Below are 24,440 nucleotides of genomic sequence, written 5' to 3'. Positions count from 1 at the left end.
CGGCAAGGTGGTTAGCCTTTTCTGAATGTTGCTCAGTTTATACTGTTGCTCAGACAACACTGCTCGGCTCTCTTGTCGTAAAATCGGCATTTGACGACCGTTCATGGCCAGGATTTGCACAGGAACTGCATTGCCCGTCATTTTGCATCTCCACATTCATCTGCTTAAACGCCTTTGCTGTCACTCCCGAACACTTTCCTACATGAAAGCATGTCTCACACTCGGTGCACGTCAATGATTGCTGATTGCCTAAAAATGTTTGACACAAGTGCCACCAACATCATTACGCATCACCGAAACTTGTGAGCCCGCCATTTGAACATGTACACAAACGTCAATCTTGCGACGGCAGAGGCAGCACTAATGCTGTCTGAATGGTGTTTTACGCAGTAGTAAAGAAGAATATACCAACCTGCGAATACGGAAAGTAACACTTTACGTTGGGTGATGCGTTCGAGCAGCCTGCCGCTGCCGTCGCTGAGCACAGTAGATATGCATGTCAAAGTCCCCGGTTACACTTTTACACTTCTTAAATCAAAATGTGGGTGGTAAATTCTTTACCTGAAGTGTTGATTAACGACACTTTCATAAATAGTCAAATACTCATTTTAACTTCTTGTGGAAATATATCCAGCCATTGAAAGCATTCTAGCACAACAATTAGAATTGTACTAAAAATGGCTCATACTGAAAAAAAAAGTCCGTTAGCGATAAGAATAGATACTGCGAATACTCTTCTCCTGTTCGAAGTATTTGTTTAAAGTTAAGACATGTGCGTCTAGTCTTCGGCGTCCATGTCTCGTGTTTTTTCTGCCCCATTGCTCTGTCGCACCTCAAGTCGGTGTACTTACAAGGCATATATCGAGACGCCAAACTGCGTCTGCTTTGCCGCGGCCGCGAACCTCTTAAAAGTCTTGAACGGTCCCGGGGTCGGTCGACCCATATCGGCGAAGGGCTCCCTCAGCGACTCGTAGAATATGAACTGGCAGACCCCGTCCGGTGGCACATCCACCGTACGTTCGGCGTCCACGGTGCAGATCACAGATTCGAGTGTCGGTGGTCGTTCATCGACAGCTGCGCACAGGGGTGCATGGCTCATAAAAAATTATCAGTCGCCGAACGTATACGTCTGACCTGGCTAGCCAGCAAGCAGTGCTGTTGAACTCTCACGCGAGGAGCATCACCCAATGCTCCAGTAAAGTGACTCACGTTTAAAAAGAAACTGTGCCCGCCGTGGCCATGACTAAGGAGAAATAATATTGTTACGGTTAATGTTGAACCGGCTTTATTCAAGGGACGAGATGGATGGTAAAGTCAAGATGGCGTCCTGAGGCTGCACCAGCTCACTTCTTCTTCCTCTTCTCCTCGCCCGGCTCATGCCGTAGCAATCCCCGGTTGCCAGACGAAGCCCGCTGGGCAAGTCCAAATCACTCGGAAAGCGTAGGGTGAAACCGCTTAAGACGGGCAACATGTACTAACTGGGTCCGGCTAGACCGACGACCAGTCGACGTCAAGCGTGCCACTACGTACGTCAAGTCACTCAAGCGATCTACAATGACGAATGGGCCCGTGTACTGGGGTAAAAACTTTTCGCATAAGCCACGTTTACGTTGCGGAGTCCACAACCACACAAAGTCTCCTTTGGCGTACGAGACAGACTGGTGTCGGCTGTCATAGCGCTCTTTCGATCGGTCTTGGGATGCCACAGTACGAAGACGAGCGATACGCCGGGCTTCTTCGGCAAGACAAAGCGTCTTGGCAACAGAGTACTCGCTGTGAAAGTCAAACGGTAGTATAGTGTCAATGCAGCTTAGCGGTGAACGGGCGTAAAGGAGATAAAAAGGACTGTAATCGGTCGTCTCATGCTTTGCAGTATTATACGCATAGGTGATAAAGGGGAGTACGTCATCCCAGTCCTTGTGATCGGAAGATACGTACATGGCCAGCATGTTAGTTAGAGTTCTGTTCGTACGTTCTACAAGCCCATTTGTCTGAGGGTGATAAGGCGTTGAATGACGGAACTGCGAACTGCAGAGACGAAGCAGTTCTTCTACGGCGTCCGCAACGAACTGACGACCGCGATCGCTAATGATCACACGGGGGGGACCATGTCGAAGAATAATGAATCGAAGCAAAAACGTTGCAACGGACGCAGCTGTTGAAGATGGCACGGCCGCCGTTTCCGCGTAACGGGTCAGATGGTCGACACATACGATCACCCATCGGTTGTCATTAGATGATCGGGGAAATGGGCCCAGAAGATCGATACCCACTTGTTCAAATGGCAGGCGAGGCGGCGGCAGAGGTTGGAGAAGACCTGGCGGAGCGGTCGTAGGCCGCTTGTAGCGTTGACATTGTTCGCAACTGGCGACGTAGTGCTTGACCGTGTCCCACATTCTGGGCCAGTAAAAGCGCTCCTGTGTCCGGTTCAAAGTTCTTATGAATCCTAGATGGCCAGAGGTCACATCGTTGTGCATGGCTCTCAGTATGTCCGTTCGCAGACTCTGCGGCACCACCAGAAGGAAGCGTGCGCCTTTAACCGAATAATTGGTCTTGTAAAGCAGGCCGTCACGGACACAAAATCGACCGGTGGCTCCAGGACGCGATGCGGCTACAAATATAGGTTCCAAACCAATATCATTTTCCTGCTCTGCTTTGAAAGTCATCGAGTCTGGGAATGTAGAAGAAATGGGAGCAAAACAGTCATCAAAATTGTCTTCGTCACACTCCGTCGTCGTCAGAGGAAGGCGGGAGAGACAGTCCGCATCTGCGTGGCGACGCCCGGACTTGTAGGAAATAACGAAGTCGTACTCCTGCAGTCGAAGAGCCCAACGTGCCAGTCGTCCACTCGGGTCACGGAGATTCACCAACCAGCACAACGCGTGGTGGTCAGTAATGATAGTGAACGGGCGTCCGTAGATATAAGGTCGAAATTTGTGGACAGCGAAAACAGCTGCCAAGCATTCTTGCTCGGTCACAGTGTAATTGCGTTCCGCCTTAGTCAAAGAGCGACTAGCATAAGCCACAACGTGTTCAGCTCCTTGATGACGTTGCACAAGTACGGCACCGATGCCGATGCCACTGGCATCAGCGTGCACTTCCGTAGGTGCGGATGCATCGAAGTGACGCAATATGGGCCCTGATGTTAGTAGAAATTTCAGCTGACGGAACGCGTCGTCGCAAGCCGATGTCCAGTTGAAAGGGACGGCTTTTTGGAGAAGACATGTTAGGGGGTACACCACGTCGGCGAATCTTGGGACGAAGCGCCGAAAATACGAGCACAGGCCCAAGAAACTCCTCAACTCCCGCACTGACTTCGGTGCTTCGAAGGAGCTGACTGCCTCAATCTTCCGTGGATCTGGCCTCACACCGTTTTTGTCGACCAGATGCCCAAGTACTAACGTCTCGGTTTCTCCAAAACGACATTTCTTGGCATTTAGGATCAAGCCGGCTTGTTTGACACAATCCAGAACAAGATTGAGACGGCTGTTATGTTCACTCAATGTGCTGCCAAAAATCACCACATCATCGAGGTAGCACAAACAAATTTCCCATTTAAGTCCTCGGAGGATAGTATCCATGAATCGTTCGAATGTTGCTGGCGCGTTACAAAGGCCGAACGGCATAACGTTAAATTCATAAAGACCATCTGGTGTCACGAAGGCCGTTTTCTCCTTATCATCTGGGTGCATGGGTATCTGCCAATACCCTGATCGCAAATCCAGTGATGAAAAGTAGGCAGCGGAATGTAGACAGTCGATGACATCATCAATTCTAGGAAGCGGATACACATCCTTTTTGGTGACCGCATTCAGTTTCCGGTAATCAATGCAAAACCGCCACGATCCATCCTTCTTCTTTACTAAGATTACTGGTGCTGCCCACGGACTAGAAGACTCTTGGACAACACTTTTCCGCAGCATGTCTTTCACCTGTTCAGCAATAACTGTCCTCTCTGCTGAAGAAACACGGTAAGGCTTTTGCCGAATGGGGTGCGCAGATCCGGTGTCAATTCTGTGGCGAGCACGGGAACGAGGGAGTGAAGCCTGCTTGTCGCCTTGTGCGAAATCGAATACAGAAAGATGTGTCCACAAAACTTGTGCGAGAGCGCTGCGCTCATGTGAGGGCAGTGCCTTGTTGACCATTCGTAGGATCCGCTCTTCAGAAATGCTTCTTTGGGGATCGCTAGTATGAGACTGCTCCTCCTCGCTTAGCACTGTAATGGAGCTGTAAGTAATCTCGTCAAATTCAGCAAGCTTCATATCACGCGGAAGAACTGCAGGGACGCAAGAACAATTGAAAGCCCACAAATTGGAGGCGCCATTCACTACTCTCACGACAGAGCGTGGTACAAGTACGTCTTTCTTTGCGCAGCTCGACGTAAGTGGCTGGACTTGCGCGTCAAACGATGAAAGGTCGGCAGCAGCGAAATTGACAGGGATACGTGACAGCGACCAAGGCGGTAGCAGCAAATCGTTCGAAACAACACAATAGTTTTTCACTGGTAAGGATGTGTCGGCAAGGGTGGCGAGAAGCGCGCTATTCAAAGTAATTTCGCCTGTGCCACAGTTAACGGATGCACCACAATCCTGAAGAAAGTCAATCCCAAGAATCACATCGTGAGTGCATCGCGGCAGTACGAGAAATTCTGTTTGAAGATCTTCTCCTCCGAATAAAACACTTGCAACACAAATACCAAGGGGAACTAGGCACTCTCCGCTGACACCACGAAACGTCACACCATCATTCCACGGGAACATAACTTTCCTACCCAGCCTCTCTTTGAAAGTCACACTCATGACGGAAACGGTAGCACCAGTGTCCACTAATGCCGTTGCAGGTATACTATCAATTAACACACGCACTTTGTTCTTCACCATCATAATAGGCAGAGGAGTCTTTCGCAGATACACAGACTGTCCGGCGACCTTACCTCCATCGGCCGCGCCGGCTAGTTTCCCGACGGCGGTGGAGACGTAGCACGTCGCCGTGGTGACGGTGAACGGCGTTGGCGACTGGTTGGGGGCGTCAGGCTGCGGTCAGAAGCTGGCGAGCCACTCCTTCTACTATACTGACGGAAGGTATTCCGAGGTGGCGCGCCTGTGGTGTTTGCAGGGTCTATCGGCCAACGGTCGTCATAACTATCACGTTCAAAATTATGCCAAGTTGGTGGTGGGCCATATGTTGTTGTCTGTCGGCGCCGGCGACAAAAACGAGCAATGTGTCCTGAGGCGCCACAGCTGTAACATACAGGAGATGCGCGACCGACGTTGTATGCCTCGGAGTCAACCCTGGGACGCTGCGAATAATAAACGCGATCTTCCGAATTGCGATTAGTGGTGGTAGCTCGACGAGTTCGTTGATCGTGCGTCATGTCTTCGGGAAAGGTACGTCGGTGCTGTCGCAGCTGATCAACTCGAGAGTCTGCAACGCCTGGCGTGGCAGACAATGCTGACACAGCAGATGCATGTTCTTGAGGTTGGTTGGAAGTGCAACCAAGCTGTTCGACATCCGCCCCTTTGGTGTGTCGTTCAAGTTCTTCACGGACAATTTGCCTTATAGTTGCCGCAAGGTCAAATTGAAAGCTGTAGTTGTTTTCGTCAACGCTTGCCACCGTGGTGACATTGGCTAGCCTGCCAAACTTTGGCGTGATGCGGCGCAGCTTCAAGGCCTCAAATGTGCGGCAATGCTTGATGAGGTCGGCGACCGAGGCGAGACTCTCCTTGCCGATTAAATAATTGTACACATCCTCGGCTATGCCTTTGAGAAGGTGTCCAACCTTGTCCTCTTCGGACATTCGAGGATTGACAGTCTTGCAAAGCTTCAGGATCGCCTCTATGTACGTAGTACAGGTCTCACCTGGGACTTGAGCGCGCTGAAGCAATGTCTGCTCCGCCCGCTTCCGTTTCGTTGTGGAATCGCCAAAGCACTCTGTGAGGTGAGTAACGAAGCCGTCCCACGTTGTGAACGTATCTTCATGGTTCTCGAACCACACTAGCGCCGTGTCTGTGAGGAACAGAACCACATTGTCGAGCTGAGTCGTGGAGTTCCAGCCGTTGTACTTGCTCACACGCTTGTAGTGGGTGAGCCATTCCTCCACGTCTTCGCCGAATTTTCCAGAGAAAGGGCGGGGCTCCATCTGATGCATCCAGGCGCCGGTTGTTCGCACTGGAGTAGCCAGAGAAGGCTGTTCGTCGCTGCTGTGGGACATCGGGATCTCAAGTGGTGTTGGAGGCAGTCGAGCGAGGCGTCGGCTCCGGCGTGGCACTTGCTGCAGCAGCTCCGTCGTCTTGGTCGAAGTACCCAGCACCTCCACCACAAAACTGTTACGGTTAATGTTGAACCGGCTTTATTCAAGGGACGAGATGGATGGTAAAGTCAAGATGGCGTCCTGAGACTGCACCAGCTCACTTCTTCTTCCTCTTCTCCTCGCCCGGCTCATGCCGTAGCAATATATATATATATATATATATATATATATATATATATATATATATATATATATATATATATATATATATATATACCAGAAAAAAGCAGTTCTGGGTCCGGGTAAATATTCACAGTGAAGTAGACGCGCGTATGAAGCGGTTTAATGACGTTTCGGCCGGGGTCCGGCCTTCATCAGAATGTTTCTGATGAAGGCCGGACCCCGGCCGAAACGTCATTAAACCGCTTCATACGCGCGTCTACTTCACTGTATATATATATATATATATATATATATATATATATATATATATATATATATATATATATATATATATATATATATATACAAAAGCATCTGGAGCACTGAATTTGTGTATACAAACTGTAGGTTAGTGTAGGTGATCTTTTATTTATTGTTGGACAAAGTCACTAAGTACCGGCCCAAAGCATTTATATTAGCGAAGTCACGAAGTAATAAAGAAAAGACTAGTTCACTCCTTCTTTTATTACAGGTACAGTCCTCTACCCCTTTATTTTTCAGACTGCAGCAGAACCTCAGTAAACTGAAATCACCCGAATGGAATTGTCGCCTAAATGAGGCAGGTTTGTGGTTCGCTGATTTTGCATTCTGGCTATGGCAAAAAAAAATTGGTTTGTTGAACGTAATCACATTCTTTGCTACTCCGCACAAACAAACCCTAAATATATTGCCGCAAATGAATTGCGCAGACAATGTCAGTGGCATCGCGAAAGCTGTGTATGATTGCGCTTTTCCATTTCGGATTTTCTTGCGAATTGTCTACGTTTTTTATTGCCAAGGTGGGGGCTTTGACAGACTTTACATCGGTCGTGCCTTGCTACGGTTTCTTCGTGTTCGTAGTGTGGAGGAGCTAAGAGTTTCCTTAGCGTTAGCAACGGTAGCAAATGAACGTCCGCGCAATGAGATCACACTGGAGACGAAGACCAACGTTATTGATGGCTTCGAGAGAGGTTTGTTTATTAAAAGGGCGACATTTTCTCACTACACAACGCCTTCTTTGGTTTTGTAACTAGGTTTTCTACTACTATAACCGTGCTGTGGCTTGGTGATAAAAATGTAGTGCAGATCCCCTACACCTACTGTTTTTGTTGACAATGATGTACCTGCCTCTTTCAAAAGAGCATTTTGTGCACCCTTGAGCTCCATCGCTCGGTAATTCTCAATCCAGATTTAAGGAACTCATTGAGCCGGTCCCTTGAGCTGCCGACCAACGAGAGTTCACTCTGAGCGCTTACGTCCAGCAGTTGCGAGTGGTTGACCTAAATCCGAAAATAAAAGGCAAGTCCAATTTTCTAGAGCAATACCACAAATAGGCATTCTGGTTTTCGTGCGTACATAGGGCTAACAAATAAACTTGTCTGTATGGTTTGCAAGAAGCTGCAAAGGAAATTAAATTTCGTTCCAAAAGCAGGTAGCAGGGCTACACTTGCACCTTGGCGATTTGCAGACCGTTCACGTCAATAGAACATTTGTATAAATGTTCTATCGAATTTAAAAGACAAACTTTAAGTCTAGTGACTGTTGGTTTCGAATTTTCGAGTTAAGTTGTCAAGTTTTTAATAAAAATTGGCAAAAATCGAAAATTTTCAAACAACGAAACTATCAAGTTTACCACTTTGTAACTCAACCACTACTAATTATAATACAATTCTGTGAATTGTATCTAATAGTACATCTAAAGCGGACAAAATTGATATGTTACACATGAATATTAAAAAAAATTGATCATAGGGAAATGCAACTTTTGCAAAACCGTTGTAACCCACGTAACAAATTCATGTAAGACGTAAAATGACATATCGGATTTGTCCGCTTTGGATTTTCTAATGGATGCCGTTTACAGAACCACGATATCAGTTCTCGATGCAGAGCTATGAATTTGTAAACTTCATGCTTCTATTTTTTTCAAATGGTCAAATATTTGAAAATCATTTTAAGAAAATTCAAGCCCTAAATCGAAATTCCGCTTCCAACAGTCACTAGAATTTAACTTTCTCTCTCAAATGCAGCAAATTTGTTAGGCGGTGAAACATGGTCGCTCGATGAAGAAGTACACGTGTCAATGCCCCCCTCCTAAAAAAGCATCGACCCGACGCTGCACACAAACAAAAGTATAAACAAATAGGCCGGCAGCAAAGAATCAAAATGAGGAAGTTTGTCAGTATGCGTAAAAGGGTCTAAGAGGCGTCACGTGGACCACTTCAGATTGTGCGTGGCGCTGCAGTCAATGCGAAATGCTGTCTGGCACGACCTCATAGTCCAGTTCGCGAATCCGCCGGATGATCTTGTCGGAAGCTCAACGAAAGCGGCGAACACAGTCGGAGATCGTCGAAAATCTGATCAGCGGGTCAAGCGTGTCGGCTTTTATAAATCAGTCGTTGAATATTCGAGAGTAACCGCTGGGACCCGCGTGTCTTCTAGCGCATCTAGCGTATGGTGACGATGGCGTGATAACGGTATCACGAAGTGGGTATGACGACGACAGCGGGATGATCTCGTCATTACGAAAACGATGAGGCGACGACTGTAGATGACAATGACGTGAAGACGAAGTCATACCAAGAGTCAGATGATGACGTCAGGACGATGATGAAGGAACAAGCATGACTGCATCACTGACACTGCGAACACAAAGCACAGCGACGATGGCACGACGACAGTATGACATTTCGTGCCGACGATGCCATGACGCACAACGATTTATGGCGGTGGAATGACGACGATGAATCGTGATTCCACCAAGATGTCGAATAATTTGGGCACTAGCTAATCACTAGTGGCTCACGCCATTAGGGAATCAGGTCCATTTGGTCGGTGTAAAAGGCGTCCCGACGAGAGCATCACGGCAGTTACACGACCAAGCTAGAGTAACGATGACTTATTGACCTCAATACAATTACCACGATGGTTGACAAGGAATTCATGACCACTGTATGACGAAAATGGTGTGACGACGATACGTCAAAGCGCTGGCATGATGGCAGCCAGACGCTGGGATGGCGACGATGGAAGGGCTACGACGGAATTGTGAACTTGAGCATGAACAAACCTGGCAAACTACTTGGGTCCCTGAGTCGGCGTAAGAGGCCGGATAGATGGATTCATAGACAAGCAGAAAATGCCTGAAGTAGACAAAGAACACGAATTGCATCAACCATATACCCTGTGCATTTCTTGGTTTATTTGTTGGTTTCAGTTTCGCACTCTCCCTCCCCCCATATATATATATATATATATATATATATATATATATATATATAAATATATATATATATATATATAGAGAGAATAAACCTCATCGCATTATATATATATATATATATATATATATATATATATATATATATATATATATATATATATATATATATATATATATATATAATGCGATGAGGTTTATTCTCGTTCACGACGTTGTGGAACGCTAGGCAAAAAACAAGGCACTGCAAGGGCTGTCCGAAGCACGGGGTCGCTCGAGATCACGGCACGGCCCCTCGTCTTCCTCTTCAGACGGCACATACACAGGGGCGCGTCTGCTTCATTACAATGCCCCGGGAGCTAAGCGTAGCCATCCTGGCGACTCAGGGCGCGGAGAAGATGAGCGGGTCGTAGTACGGTTTCAGGCGGTTGACATGTACTGTCTCTCGCCAACGATGACGCAGGTCTGGTGACACGGTGAGCGGCTCGACGATGTAGTTGACCGGTGAAGTGGCCTCGATTATACGGTATGGACCGTGATAACGCGCCAGGAGTTTGGAAGAAAGGCCAGGAATGTTGGCTGGTATCCAAAGCCACACAAGTGAACCAGGAACAAAGTTGGGCGGTGGTTGATGAGCACGGTCATGTCTTGTCTTTTGACGTTCTTGAGTCTCACTAGTCAGGGCACGTGCCAGCTGACGGCAATCTTCAGCATATTTGGCGACTTCGGAAAGCGGAGTATACTCTGTAGCGTCAGGTTGGTACGGCAGTATGGTGTCCAAAGGGCATGATGGCTCACGGCCATACACAAGGAAAAAGGGGGAAAAGCCGGTGGTCGCTTGCGTCGCGGTGTTGTACGCGAACGTAACAAAGGGGAGTACGGTGTCCCAGTTGGAGTGGTCGGATGAAATATACATCCGCAACATGTCGCCAAGTGTGCGATTGAAGCGCTCGGTAAGACCGTTGGTTTGGGGATGGTACGCGGTCGATTTGCGATGAATTATCCTGCACTCAGCGAGGAGGGCTTGGATGCCCTCCGACAGGAAGACACGGCCCCTATCACTCAGTAATTCTCGGGGAGCACCGTGGCGAAGGACAAAATTGCGAAGGATGAAAAAACCAACGTCACGGGCGGTCGCTGCTGGCAGTGCTGCAGTCTCAGCGTAGCGAGTAAGGTGATCTACGCCGACAATAATCCACCGATTTCCACGCCCGCTGCATGGAAACGGGCCGTAGAGGTCGATGCCGACGCGGTCGAACGGACGAGACGGGCATGGCAGCGGCTGCAACGGTCCTGTGAAACGCTGTGTAGGTGTTTTGCTTTGTTGGCATGTAGTGCAAGACTGAATGTACTTTTGCACAAAGTTGTACATGCCTCTCCAATAATAGCGCTGACGCAACCTTGTGTAAGTTTTGAGGACGCCGGCATGAGCGCTTAGAGGGTCAGCCTGAAAAGACGCGCAGACGTCAGAGCTCATATGACGAGGTATAGCGAGGAGCCATTTGCGTCCGTCGGGCATGTAGTTTCGCCGATATAGAATGTTGTCCCGCACTGAGAAGTGGGTTGCTTGGCGACGCAGTGCTCGTGTCGAAGGGACATCAGACGGAGCAGCAAGGTAGTCGAGTAACATTGCAAGGGATGGGTCCTTGCGCTGCTCTGTGAGCATGTCAGGGATGGTGAACGGTGACAGGGTGGACGAGGAAGCTGACAACGACGCCAAATCAGGCGTCAGTGGGGAGCGAGAGAGCGCATCAGCGTCGGAGTGCTTGCGACCAGAGCGGTACATGACGCGGATGTCGTACTCTTGCAAGCGAAGCGCCCAACGTCCCAAGTGTCCAGACGGGTCTTTCAAGGAAGAAAGCCAACAAAGGGCATGGTGGTCAGTAACAACGGCGAAAGAACGGCCGTAAAGGTATGGGCGAAACTTGCTTAATGCCCAGATGATCGCTAGACACTCCTTTTCTGTGACGGAGTAATTTAATTCTGCTTTCTTTAGAGTACGGCTCGCATAAGCGACGACGTATTCATCATAGCCAGCTTTCCGTTGCGCTAAGACCGCGCCAAGGCCAACTCCGCTGGCGTCAGTATGGACTTCCGTGGGAGCATCAGGGTCGTAGTGGCGAAGAATCGGTGGTGAGGTCAACAAGTGGCGCAATTGCTGAAATGCTGCATCACATTCAGGTGACCATGCTGCTATGCCGTTACTGGCGGAAAGTAAACTTGTCAAAGGCGCCATGATGGATGCGAAATTGCGTACGAAGCGACGAAAATAAGAACATAAGCCAATAAAACTTCGGAGGGTTTTGATAGACGTGGGCCTTGGGAACTCTGCAACAGCGCGGAGCTTGTCTGGATCCGGGAGGACGCCGTCTTTTGAGATAACGTGACCCAATATGGTTAGCTTGCTTACAGCAAAGCGGCACTTTTTGAGGTTAAGCTGTAGACCGGCAGAGGCGAGACAGGTCAGAATGTCATGCAGGCGAGCGAGGTGCGTCGGAAAATCGGTTGAGAAGACGACGATGTCGTCGAGGTAACATAAACAGGTCTTCCATTTGTGGCCACGAAGGATGGTGTCGATCATACGCTCAAAAGTAGCAGGCGCGTTGCACAACCCGAAGGGCATGACGTTAAATTCGTAGAGGCCATCGGGTGTAACGAATGCGGTTTTCGGACGGTCAGGCTTGGCCATGGGAACTTGCCAGTACCCGGAGCGCAGATCCAAGGAACTGAAGTATTCTGCGCCTTGTAAACAGTCGAGAGCGTCATCGATTCGAGGCAGAGGATAAACGTCTTTCCTCGTTATCTTGTTTAGGCGTCTGTAGTCGACACAAAAGCGAATGGAGCCATCTTTTTTCCTCACCAATACGACAGGTGAAGACCAAGGACTTTGAGAGGGACGGATGACTTTACGTTGGAGCATGTCGTCCACGTGCTCCGTGATGATTCGGCGCTCTTCGGCAGAGACACGATACGGGCGCTGTCGCAAGGGGGAGTGGGAACCAGTGTCGATGATGTGAGAAACACCGGTGGCACGGCCCAGTGACGTCTGATGACAGTCGAAAGAAGAGACAAACTTGTGAAGGAGAGCGAGAAGTTGGCGGCGATGAGATGGGGAAAGTGCAGGGTCGATGGCCTTGTCAAAACCCACTGAAGGTGATGAGCCGGAGACCGAAGCGATGGCGTCAAGGTGACGGAGGGAGGCGGCAGGAACATCGAAGTCGTCGACGTAGTCGACCGCTTGAAAGTATCCTACCGTCTCTCCACGCAGTAGGCTGATCGGGTACTGGTAGTAGTTGGTGACCAGCATCACAGTTGAGCCAGAGGTTACAGTAAGCACGGCAAACGGAAGAACAATGCCCTTGCGTTGAGCAAACACATCGGACGGCGTGAACACTACGGTGGCGTCAGATGCGGAATCAGACGACAAGACAACAGCCATCGACGACTCAGGAGGTACGGTTGTGTCGGCATCAACAGTGAGTTTGTCGGCAAAGTGAGGAGAGCTGGTCGGCAGTGATTCACATAGTGGTAAAAGCGACACTTCTGCACGTGAACAGTCAATGACAGCATGATGACGTGACAGGAAATCCCAACCAATGATGAGGTCGTGAGAGCACGATGGTAGCACGAAACACTCGATTATGTACAGAACGTCGTTGATGACGACACGGGCCGTGCATACAGCTGAAGGGTGGATTCGCTGCGCGCTGGCAGTGGCGAGCACCAGGCCAGAGCGAGCTGTAGTCACTTTTCGTAGCTTGCGGCAAAGGCCCTCGTGAATGACGGAAACGGCTGCTCCGGTATCGACTAGTGCCACTGCTGGTACTCCCTCTACAAAAACGGTAATTACATTTTGCGGCGAAGATTGAGGTCTTGAGAAAATCGACGTATTTGCAGTTCTTGCCTCAGGAACTGCAGCAGTCAGTTTCCCTCTTCAGTGGGAACTCGACGACGCAGGGGCGAAATCGAACGCCGACGAGGGGAAGGGGAGCGCCGAGTTTCCAACCGGCGATCAGTGTCGAGGCGTCGCGGTGATAATGGAGGCGTGGCGGCGTATTGTGGTGCGTAGCGGGGCCTGTCAAAGCTGGTACACGCAGTTGAGGCGCGGCGGCGACAGAAGCGTGCCACATGGCCAGCAATGCCGCAGGCGAAGCAGATAGGCCGGTTGTCTTGAGTGCGCCACGTCTCGGTGGGACGAAAAAAGTGTGGTGACGGTCGGGCAACTTGAAATGAAGCCGGATTCATGGGCGATGGAAAGGAAGCGGTCTGCGCAGGTGGCCGTGCAACCACGGCTGCATAACTGAGCGGCAGCGACGTAGGGTGGTTGGCAAAGTTGGTATGGGCCAGCGGCACACTCATAGGGTTGGGTGGGGGGGTTGTAGGAGCTGCAGGAAGCGCTTCAGATATGTGATTTCGGATGGCTTCCTGCAGCGTTGGAGGCAAAGCTGCCGTAGGTGCGTCACTGTGAGGCAGCAGCGAGAGCTGCCTGGCCACCTCTTCACGGATAAAATCTTTGATATGCTGCGAGAGGGTCGAGTTGGTGAATTCGGTAGAAACCGCAATGCTGGAGACGGAATCGGCGTGCTGGATGTTCTGGCGGGCGATGGAACGTTGGCGGCGCAGCTCGTCAAAGCTCTGGCAGAGGTTAATGAGGACGGATACGCTAGTTGGGCCTTTGGCCAGCAACATCTAGAATGCGCTGTCCTCGATGCCCTTGAGGATGTGTTTGATCTTGTCATCCTCTGACATGCTGGGATTGACCCGCTTGCACAAATCGAGAACATCCTCGATGTAGCTGGGGAATGTTTCTCCAGGCTGCTGTGCGCGCTGGCGTAGACGCTGTTCAGCGCGTAGCGTACGCACAGCTGGGCGATCAAACACTTCTGCAAACAGAGTCTTAAAGGCGGACCAGCTTGTAAAGTCTGATTCGTGGTTGAAGAACCAAAGTTTGGCTACGTCGGCGAGGTAGAACGGCACGTTGGTCAGCTTAGACTGGTCATCCCATCGGTTATGGGCACTTACACGTTCGTACGATGAGAGCCAGTCTTCCACGTCGTGTTCGGTGGTCCCACTGAAAATGGGTGGGTCGCGCTGACGAGGGACGCCGGCGCAGATGACAGTGGCAGCCGGTGGGGCGGGCAACGAGGTGGCGGGATCAGGCATAGTGCAAGGCGATCTTGTTGGCACGGTTCGAGTGCGGAGCTCCAGGACGAGGCGAAGGATCTCAGCAACCTCCACCAAATGCGATGAGGTTTATTCTCGTTCACGACGTTGTGGAACGCTAGGCAAAAAATAAGGCACTGCAAGGGCTGTCCGAAGCACGGGGTCGCTCGAGATCACGGCACGGGCCCTCGTCTTCCTCTTCAGACGGCACATACACAGGGGCGCGTCTGCTTCATTACAATATATATATATATATATATATATATATATATATATATATATATATATATATATATATATATATATATATATATATATATATATATATATATGTTGAGAGAGAGAGAGAGAAGGGGAACCAAGGGCGGCCCCAATTTTGTTACTCACATTTAAGAAACCAAAAACACAAACACACCAAGGACTACGCAGGAGATAGTACGTGTACTAAATGAATTATAGAAATGATGAATTCATCGAAATGAAAGTGTATGAGAAAGGAACTGCCCATCGGTGGGATACAAACTCGTGCCTTTGCATTCCGCATGCCATGCTATTTCCCCTTGAACTGCAGCGGCGACGTTCTCCAATCAACTTTCAGGAGTATCTATGTTTTACTACTAGAATGTTAGCCAGCGCCATCACTCGCAAACCTTGGCAGCCGATGGGTAACGCCTTTCTGCCGCAGGCGTCGCGAGCACATGATCTATTTGGGGGATAGCAACAGGTAAGTCAACCCACACATGCTACCTGAAGGCATCAATGTTGCCGGATTCGAGATCCTGAGTTGCTATGCTCTATTGAGCGTTGATTAATGGGACGATGCTATTGACGGATGAATAATAAAAGTCAGGCTCCTCGGTTCTCTTTCATCTCGTTCAATATATTATGACGTTTTCGAATGAGCAGTGAAGCAGCTGCTTTGCTGCTTTCTCCACCGTCAATACTACGTGACACCCAGTGGACGCCCCCAACGAGCTGTCATCCACGCCTCCGAAGAGAATACCAACGTCGCCAGGAACCACCGAGGTAACCGCAGGCTGCAAAGGCTAACCCCCAAGCACGGACTTTTGCTTAATATGACTAGGAAGATGGTGGCCGAATCAACAACCCCAAAATCAAACCCAGCGTCCGCCATCGTTCTTCAACAATACAGAGAGCCACATACCTTTCGTCGAGCTTCGTTGTGCGGTCCGGAAACCTGGCTCAAGACTATCAAAGAATCTGACCCTTCAACTGGACTTCTGAGGATAAGCTACGCGACGTGTACTTCTTCTTGAAGATGCCATGAGGACATTCTTTTAGGAATGGGGTATACACCCTTACAACGTGGGACCTGTTCCGCGGTAGCTTCCCGAGGACATTCGGGGGCATCGTTCGGAAAGAAAAGACCGAAGCTCTATTGGAAGCCTAAGTGCAGCTACCTAACGGTACCATTGCAATCTTTACGGAAGAAATGAGTCGTCTATTACACCACGCCAATCCGGAAATATCCGAGCAGAAGAAAGTCCACCTACGTATGCATAGTGTAAAGCAAGAACTTTTCGCCGTATTGATACGAAGCCGACCGAAGCCCATCAAGGAATGTCTTTCCCAGGCCACCAGCGTCAAGAAAACACTAGAAATGCAGAACCGACAGTTCGTCCGCCACACGAACTCAAGAAGCTACGTCGGAGTTCAATCACTGGGCACCGCGTGACTATAGAGTGGTCGTGCGGGAAGAGCTTAAGAAGTTGTTCCCTTCATCGAAGCCCCAAGTGGCTTCGAATGCCGACGTGGCAGGCGAGGACATACAACGGTCACTCGGAGTCCCTCAATCGCCGCAGCATCAGCTAGAAGCGATGACGTACGCAGCCGTAGACGGCCACGCCGCTTCCTCTCCGCGGCCGCGCCAAGGCCAGGTAACACCGCAGTTCTGCCGTCCGCCACTGCTGCCGCCTGCACGCTAACTTGTCACCGCGCCGCACCGGCCAGGAAGACTTACATTTGGCGCACCCCTGACCCCTGTTCGCTGTTACCACTGTGAAGAAGCGGACCACGTATACGATCGATGCCCAAACTGCGACAGGGGTCTACGAGGGTTCGTCGTCAGAGCGCCACTTCCACAGCTTGGCGAGCGGCCACGTGACATCGCCGACTACATAGCCGAAACGCAGTGAAAACCCCGATGACCTTCACGTTCGCAATCTCCAGGACGGTACCTGTCACCACAGCACCGACCATATACTTGTCCAGCCCGAGACCAGACCGTGAGCCACTATCCGAAAAACAAAAAGCACCAACCGATGGAGGTGCGGTTGCTGTATGTCGAAATGAAGAAGATCCGCTGCCACCGACGATGAGGCTTCAAGTTCTATTTCGACGACGCAGCAACGACACGCCGTCATCCAGAGAAAGCCTGGAACCAAAGCATACGCCGCCAAAAGACGACCTGACCAGCCTCGAGTCAACGCGACGCAGCCGTTATCTGACGCCAAGACCTAACTGCAAAGGAAGACAAAGAATCTCGACCTGCTTCTCGACGGCCACGAAGTCAGTTCGCTTGTAGACACTGGAGCCGACTGCTACGTCATCAGTGGATTATTCGCCGCCATGGTGGAAGTCAGTCCTGCATGGGATTGTCTTCAAATTCGGACAGCTGGACGATACCTCTTAACGCTGACTGGAATCGCACGGGAAGAATTACAGTCATGTACTTCCTCAACCAACACGGCGCAGTCATCGACCTGAGGTCGAAGTCGATAACGCCGTCCACAGGCCAAGCGATACCGACAGAGAGGGCTTCCAGTGAGCGTACCTTAAGTACACTTGAGCACCAACTCAGCATCCCAACTCACTCCACCATCGTCTTTTCGGTCGGCAGTGAAACACCTGCAGATGTAGAAGGCGTCACCGAGGACGACCAGCCTGTGCTGCTCAACCGTGAAATTTGCGTCGCGAGAGATCGCTCGACTGCACGGATTAAAAGCGAAAGTGATGCTGACAAATTTGAGCGACTATTTAAAGCGCATCTACGAAAGCATGACGATATCATACATCTACGAAATTTTGGAAACCAGCAATGCGTTCATCCTCTCGGATTCTGCTACACCTACCCCGACGACAATAGTTCCTGAACCAGACTCCGATATAAATCCAAGTCTCTCTCTGACTAAGCAGCAACTGCTCAGAAATCTTCCTCGACGATACTAAGACTGATTTTCGACGGCATCGAGGATTCTACAAGCACCACTTGCAAAGCATCGCAAAATATCCGAAGAGTGCGCTCGACAACTCCGCAAGAGCCCTTACCAAGTTTAAACGTTGGGATGTGAAGCTATAAGAAAACAAGTCGAAGAAATACAGTGCGACGACATCATCCAGTCATGGAAAAGCCCGATCAGGCTCTGGAAAGTCGTCAGCTGCTTTCACGCGTTGTGTTGGCTAGCGAAGTGAAAGGACTGGTCAGGACGCCTGGCGTGGTGGAGCCTCAGGCCACTAGAATATATCATTGTAATCTGCAAGTCCGTACAAAAGCGCTCTGATGACGTCCGCATGTCTCGCACTCGCGTGGACCCACCACCCCAAGATGACCAAGACGAGGACGCCCATTTAGATGCAAAAGTGCCGGTGACTTTGCCGAGCAGCAGCGAGCGGACTCTGAGCTCTGAAACCTTGCTGAGTACTCGTGCAAGGCAAATCCGACTTTATCCTGAGGGTATTTATGTGCGGATTGTCTTCGTGTTTTTTTTTAAACAACGTCCTAGTAAAGAACAACTTTTCGCCAGCCCACGCAAACTACCATTTTGGTCTTCCCGCAGCCCTACAGTTAGATGTCCTGCACGCTTTCCACACTGACACAGCTGGACACCTCGGGTTTTCGCGTAAGCTCGCAAGAACATAAGACAAGCACTTTTGGCCGTGCATGACTGCCGAGGTCGCTTGTTATGTGAAGTGATTTCGTGAACTGTCAGTGACGTAAGACACAACCAACAAGGCCGATGAAATTTCTACAGCTGATCGAGCCTCCTTCAAATCATTTTAGCAGATAGGGATGGATTTGTTGGGGCCCTTTCCGACGTCAACATCTGGAAAGAAGTGGATCGTGGTGGTGGCCGACAACCTTACCCTCTAAGCCAAAACGAAAGCTCTGCATAAAGGCAATGCAGCCGTAGTGGCGAAATTCTTCGTTGAGAACGTCCTGCTGCAACATGGTACTCCAGAAACTCTCATCATCGGCAGAGGAACGACCTGCACTGTAGAGCTGACCGAAACCATTTTTCAATACAACCAGACAAGCCACAGGAGAACAACTGCCTACAAACCCTAGATGAATGATCTTATGGGGCGGATGAAAAAGACCCTCACCGGCATTCTTGTGATGTATGTGGACGTCCAGCACAAGACGTGGGATGCAGTCCTGCCGTAGGTAACTGTCCCTTATAACGCGGGGGTGCAATAAACAACACATATCATGCTGCGCAAGATGGTTTGCGGCAGAAACCGCACGGCTCGACGCCATGCTGCTGGGCGTCCATGACAAACGCAATATCGATGTCGCCACGTGTGAGCGCGCCGAAGAAGCCCGGCAGCTCGCCCGCCTGCACATGAAAAACCAGAATACCAACAGCCCGCACTACAATCTTCGACGACGCGACGTGCAATACAAGCCCGGCGACCGTGCTTGGGTTTGGACTGCGATTCGACGACTTTGCGAGAAGCTGTTGCGAGGCTAGTCCGTGCCTTGCAAGATAATCCGACGTATCGGCGCGCTTGACTATGAGCTCATGCTATACCGCATTTCGCCATCACAGCGGCGCCGAGCATGACCTGAAATCGTCAAAGTGGAGCGTCTTCAGCCTTCCTACGCCCGCTGATGAATTTAGAGACTTACTTTTTTCTTATTTTCTTGTTTTTTTAATTAGAAAGCAGGCCCTTAGGCATAATACAAAAGATGTTAAAAATACACGAACAGATTCGATTCGTGCAAACAATCTAGAAGTGAACGATGATGTGGTCCATGAATCCAACATTCAAGGTCGGGTGGGCGGCCAGGCCGAAGGCCTGTTGCCCGGAGGTGGCGAAGACTGCTTAGATGAAGTCCTGGGAACGTCCATAATACGTGTGTCACTGTCAGATTTTGGATTTCATTGTTTCAAAATGGGCGCGATGAGCTGTAAGGACCATGGTACTGTTGTGGCCAGAGAGCGGTCACAGACGGGGTGAGCACGACCCCGACATGTAGCCTCCTTAACATAACCTCCTCTCGGCGGGTTAACCCACGAGGGAGGTCTCACCCACACGGAGGTATGAGAGCTCGTGTGGTACATCGGAGGTTTTCCTTTTCCCGGATCAGTCGTCCACAGGCGTCTTCAGGAAAATGTGGAAGTGGGTATGTTGTAATCTGTGGATGGGTTGCCATATCTGCTTGAAGGAGACCCGGCAGGGCTGATCGAAGCACCCACTGGACGCGTATGAGAATATTCGTAGCGGCAGCAAGATGGTAAATGCTGTCTGAGAATAGAGTGGACCGAGATACCCTATGCATGTCGTGGACGGCTTGAGTAGGGTGGCTTGAGTAGGGTCTGTGCGAATGATGAGTTGAGAGTATCGGGCATCTTGAACAGTAGGTAGCAACGCGGCCGAGCCGTCTCGTATGGCAGCAAGCTCGGCAAGGTAGGCTGGTGGTGCAGGATCGGCAACACACGAGCACGTCTGGCTTGCCTCTGGTATCGATGGACACACGAGAGCTGTGTGAACCATGGTACATTAACACTGGCATCAGTGTATGCTACAAGAGTGGCATCGTCTTGATTGTCATCGGCGCGATGAAGGCGGGAAACATGGGCATTCGCCTGACGAGGAACTGGGCTATACAGATGACCAAAAGGCTTATTGTCACTTAATTGTACTCTTTTCCACGCAGCTACATCGGGTCTCGTTGATGCAGGATTGTCTATATCATGTCCCATGTACCGGGCCAGTGAACCAGCCGAGCAGAAATACGATGGCTTTAGGGCGCGCACGCATCGACGTTGGTTTACGAGTTCGTCAATAGTGTTGAGTTGGGACTCGGCCTGGGGGGTTGGCAATGGAGTGAGACGTGGTAGTCCCGTTATGGCCCGCATGGCTTTGTTATTAATGGCCTCAAGGCAAGCCCATTGCGCTTGCGTGAGATGGTGAAACTGGGCTCTGTAGAGGAGTCGTGGCTGCAATGCAGAACGGAGAAGAAGGCGAGCCATGTTGGTGCTCGCTCTGCCAGATTTCTTCGCAATCCGACTTATCAACTGTATCGTTTCTGCGGCATGTTGCTTTGCATTCTTGACCCATGGTCCCGCAGATCCGGAGGAATCCATTTCAAGGCGGAGTACACGGAGAGTTGAAGCCTCGTGTAATAGTTGCTGATCCAGAGTTAACTGAAGAGGCCGGAGTGCCAGAAGACGGCGCCCATACTTGTTCGCTACGGACATGTACATCATCTTGTCCTTGGAAATATCAAGCCCTATCTGAGCACACCAGTTGTGCGTCATGTTTAGGGCCTCTTGGAGCAGTTGTTCTTGGTGGCAGATTCCAGGATCAACTGGCCAGACAGTGATATCGTCTGCGTACATTATCTACTGTGCGCTATGTATCGTGGCTAGCTTCCAAGCTAGTGGAACGAGAGCTATATTGGAAAGGACTGGTGCGAGCACAGATCCTTGTGGGATACCCCGATGTGCAACGAGCTGACCTGTTGCTTGGCCAGCCAGGTGAATGCAGAAGGTGCGAGCGCAAAGGAAGGCTTCGACAAATGTGCAGACACGGCTAGGGAACTGAAGTCAATCGAGAATTCCGACAATTGCTTCGTGATTCACATGGTCGTACGCTTTACGAATATCCATTGCCAGAATCATGCAAATTATTAGGGAGCGGCCTCCGATGAGCACCATAGAAGATAGGTACGCAAGGTCATCCTCTGCGCCTAGATGAGCACGGAACCCGATTTGCCCAGGATGATACCATGAGTACCGCTTGAACCGCCATGTAATGCGTGTCGCGAGCATACGCACCATCAGCTTGCCTAACGTTGAGGTTAGGGCTATTGGGCGCATATGGGTGATATTATCACGGGGCTTTCCGGGCCTGGGAATAGGGACCATTTATGCATGCCACCAAGAATCGGGAATGACTCCTGTAGCCCAAGCTTCGTTTGAGGCTCCCAACGGCACTTCGAGAACCTTGCCTTCCGTGTTTTTATGAAGTTCTACGGTAGGCCATCAGATCCGCGTGCCTTGCATGGCTTCGACAGGTCTATTGCCGCTAAACGTTCCGCCATAGTGAAGACAGCTTGTATACCCTCGATGTCGCAGAAGGTAGGCGGCGTGCGTGCGTCCGCGGGAAGGCAGTTTTCAACAACGAAGGGAGGCGGTGCTTTGACAAAGCCGAAAAAAGGTCTGGGCGACAGTTTCTGCGAATATTGCTGGTGTCTGGCTCTATGCTAACAGGGCGCAGGCTGCGGGCTCTGGAGGGCGCCGACCATGTCTAATTACTCGGAAGGTGCACCAAATGGAGGCATAAGCGGTGTTCATGGCGCCGAGCTTCTGCAGTAAAGCGTTGGGCCTCTAAGCGAAGGGTATTTGATGCAGGGTAGCGTTCTGATGCAAGTTCTGCTTGGCGGCATGACGCCCAGAGACGCAAAAGTTGCAAATCAGGAGCGGTTCGCGATTCATCAACCCACGACGTACGTGTCGCCTCAATTAATGCCGCCTTAAGACAATGGGACGGGTCCAGTATGAAGTTGGATTCATTGCTTTCTGATATCGCCCTGTATAGATCCCAGTCCACCACTCGACATAGTCGGCGGAGGTAGCCTGTTCCGCCGGAAGATAAGCCAAGGTGAATCGGATGATGGTCGCTACCCCAGCAATCGGGTTCACATGACCACGAGACGGTCGTCCTTCCTAGCCACCAAAATAAGTCCGGTGAGTGTGGTGGCGCGCGAGGGTGGTCACGCCGACGAATAGGCACTGACACCTTATTAAGCAGAGTGAATTGGGCGTCCATAAATGTGTCAAGCACACATGTACCACGCGCACTGGAAATGGCGTATGCCCATGTGATGTGGGGTGCGTCAAAATCTCCCGCGACCATAATGGGGCAACCAGGATGTTTCTCTCGTAGATGCGCCAGCCAGCCGAAACACAACCGAGCCGCACGACAGCTGTAGGGGCGAGCATAGTACGAAACGATGATAACGCCCGTGCGTTGGAGACGAACCAATACGGCCACGACTTCTTGTCATAGAGTACACCACCGTGAAAGATCAACGGGAGTCTGATGAAGACTGCATCTTACATACGCTACAGCCTGTCCTGGATGGATTACATACGCTGCAGCCTCTCCTAAGGTCCAACATTGAAGGCTATGAGTATGCCAGAAATCCTGGAATGGATGGCAGGCCGTTGGATTCTTGAAACAGTAGAGTCCAAACAGGCAGCTTCCCATATCTGAGACGCTGACGCAGCTCTCCAACCTTCCCCGTGAGCCGCGACAGTTCCACTGTAAGATGCCTTCTGGCACACTTGAAGACGTAGCAGCCATCATAGATTAAGATTGGCCAGTAGAACCGAGGTGAGATGCTGGAGCTGTTGCGCAACGAAGCGCAGGAGTTCTTGGGGTGAAAGTGGTTTCGACACAAATGCCGGGTTAGCGATATGAGGACTAGACGTCGACGGTGAATGCGATGGCCGCGCTCCGTCATGACGACGCCGGAGCACTGTACGGCGTTGCTTGAGATGTTGGATTTCTTTTTCAAGGTTGGCCAGGCAAGCGTGGATCTCGAACTCTTCGTCTGCCAAAGAAAGCGGCGTTTCATCTATCGACTGTAATGTCCGTTACGGTCGTGAAGTGGACGACCTAACAGCTGCGCTATAGGTGCGAGTGGCAGCACCACTTGTCGCTGTACTTGCTATTGTAACCTGGCTAGCATCCTCTTCCAGCGAGGCCAGAACGGCGTAACGGCTGTACACAGGGACTTGTTTCATTGATGGATCTCGATGTCCTTGCTGGCTGTCGAGAATGGCGTTGTCGAGCCTTCTTAGTGGCCTTCAACTTCACAGGACACGTCGTGGAAGTGTTGTCATGATCGTTTATTTGGCATAGGCTGCATCTAAACGATGCGGACGTTTCAGGCTCCATGGTGTCGTCCTTGGGTGGGTAGGGGCCGGAGGATTTCATGTGCCCCTGTCTAAAGCAAGAGTACCAGTACACAACGGAAGGCTTGAATGGACGCGGGCGCAGTACGCAACCGTAATATAGGATACGTTCAGGCGGGGAATTAGGACCTGAAAGCATGATTAGGCGCGTACGATTGCTGCCTAGGTAGCGAGCAGCCACAACCTTGTGTGTGGGACACGATAGTTCCTGCAGGAGCCTCTCGGATTCTTCGTTAAGGTCAACGCCATTAACCACGTAGCGTCTTAAATCGGTACCACTGGCGAGGTGCGCCTGGACTGGAAAGACACATTCTTCGGAGACTTGTATTTGTTGCAGTTCTTCGAGTTTATAAACTAGTGCCATAGCAGACACCCGTACTGAGACCGTATTAGTGGGCTTGTGTAGAGCAACACCTTGAAATCGGAAAGTCTCGGG

The 24,440-nt window shown here is 50.5% G+C and overlaps 1 protein-coding gene across 4 annotated transcripts in view; it reads right to left on the bottom strand.

Moving 5' to 3' along the window:
* Nucleotides 1–24,440, bottom strand: part of LOC135921766 (uncharacterized) — a 52,803-nt gene that overhangs the window by 17,463 nt on the left and 10,900 nt on the right. For all 4 annotated transcript variants that reach the window (XM_070523488.1, XM_070523490.1, XM_070523487.1 and 1 more), the window contains one exon: nucleotides 852–1,074. In XM_070523488.1, coding sequence (XP_070379589.1) covers nucleotides 852–1,074 — 223 coding nt within the window. The remainder of the gene's footprint in view (nucleotides 1–851; nucleotides 1,075–24,440) is intronic.

This window comes from Dermacentor albipictus, chromosome 8, assembly GCF_038994185.2.
Source record: "Dermacentor albipictus isolate Rhodes 1998 colony chromosome 8, USDA_Dalb.pri_finalv2, whole genome shotgun sequence".
Lineage (NCBI taxonomy): Eukaryota > Metazoa > Arthropoda > Arachnida > Ixodida > Ixodidae > Dermacentor > Dermacentor albipictus.
This window is presented reverse-complemented; position numbering and strand designations above follow the sequence as displayed.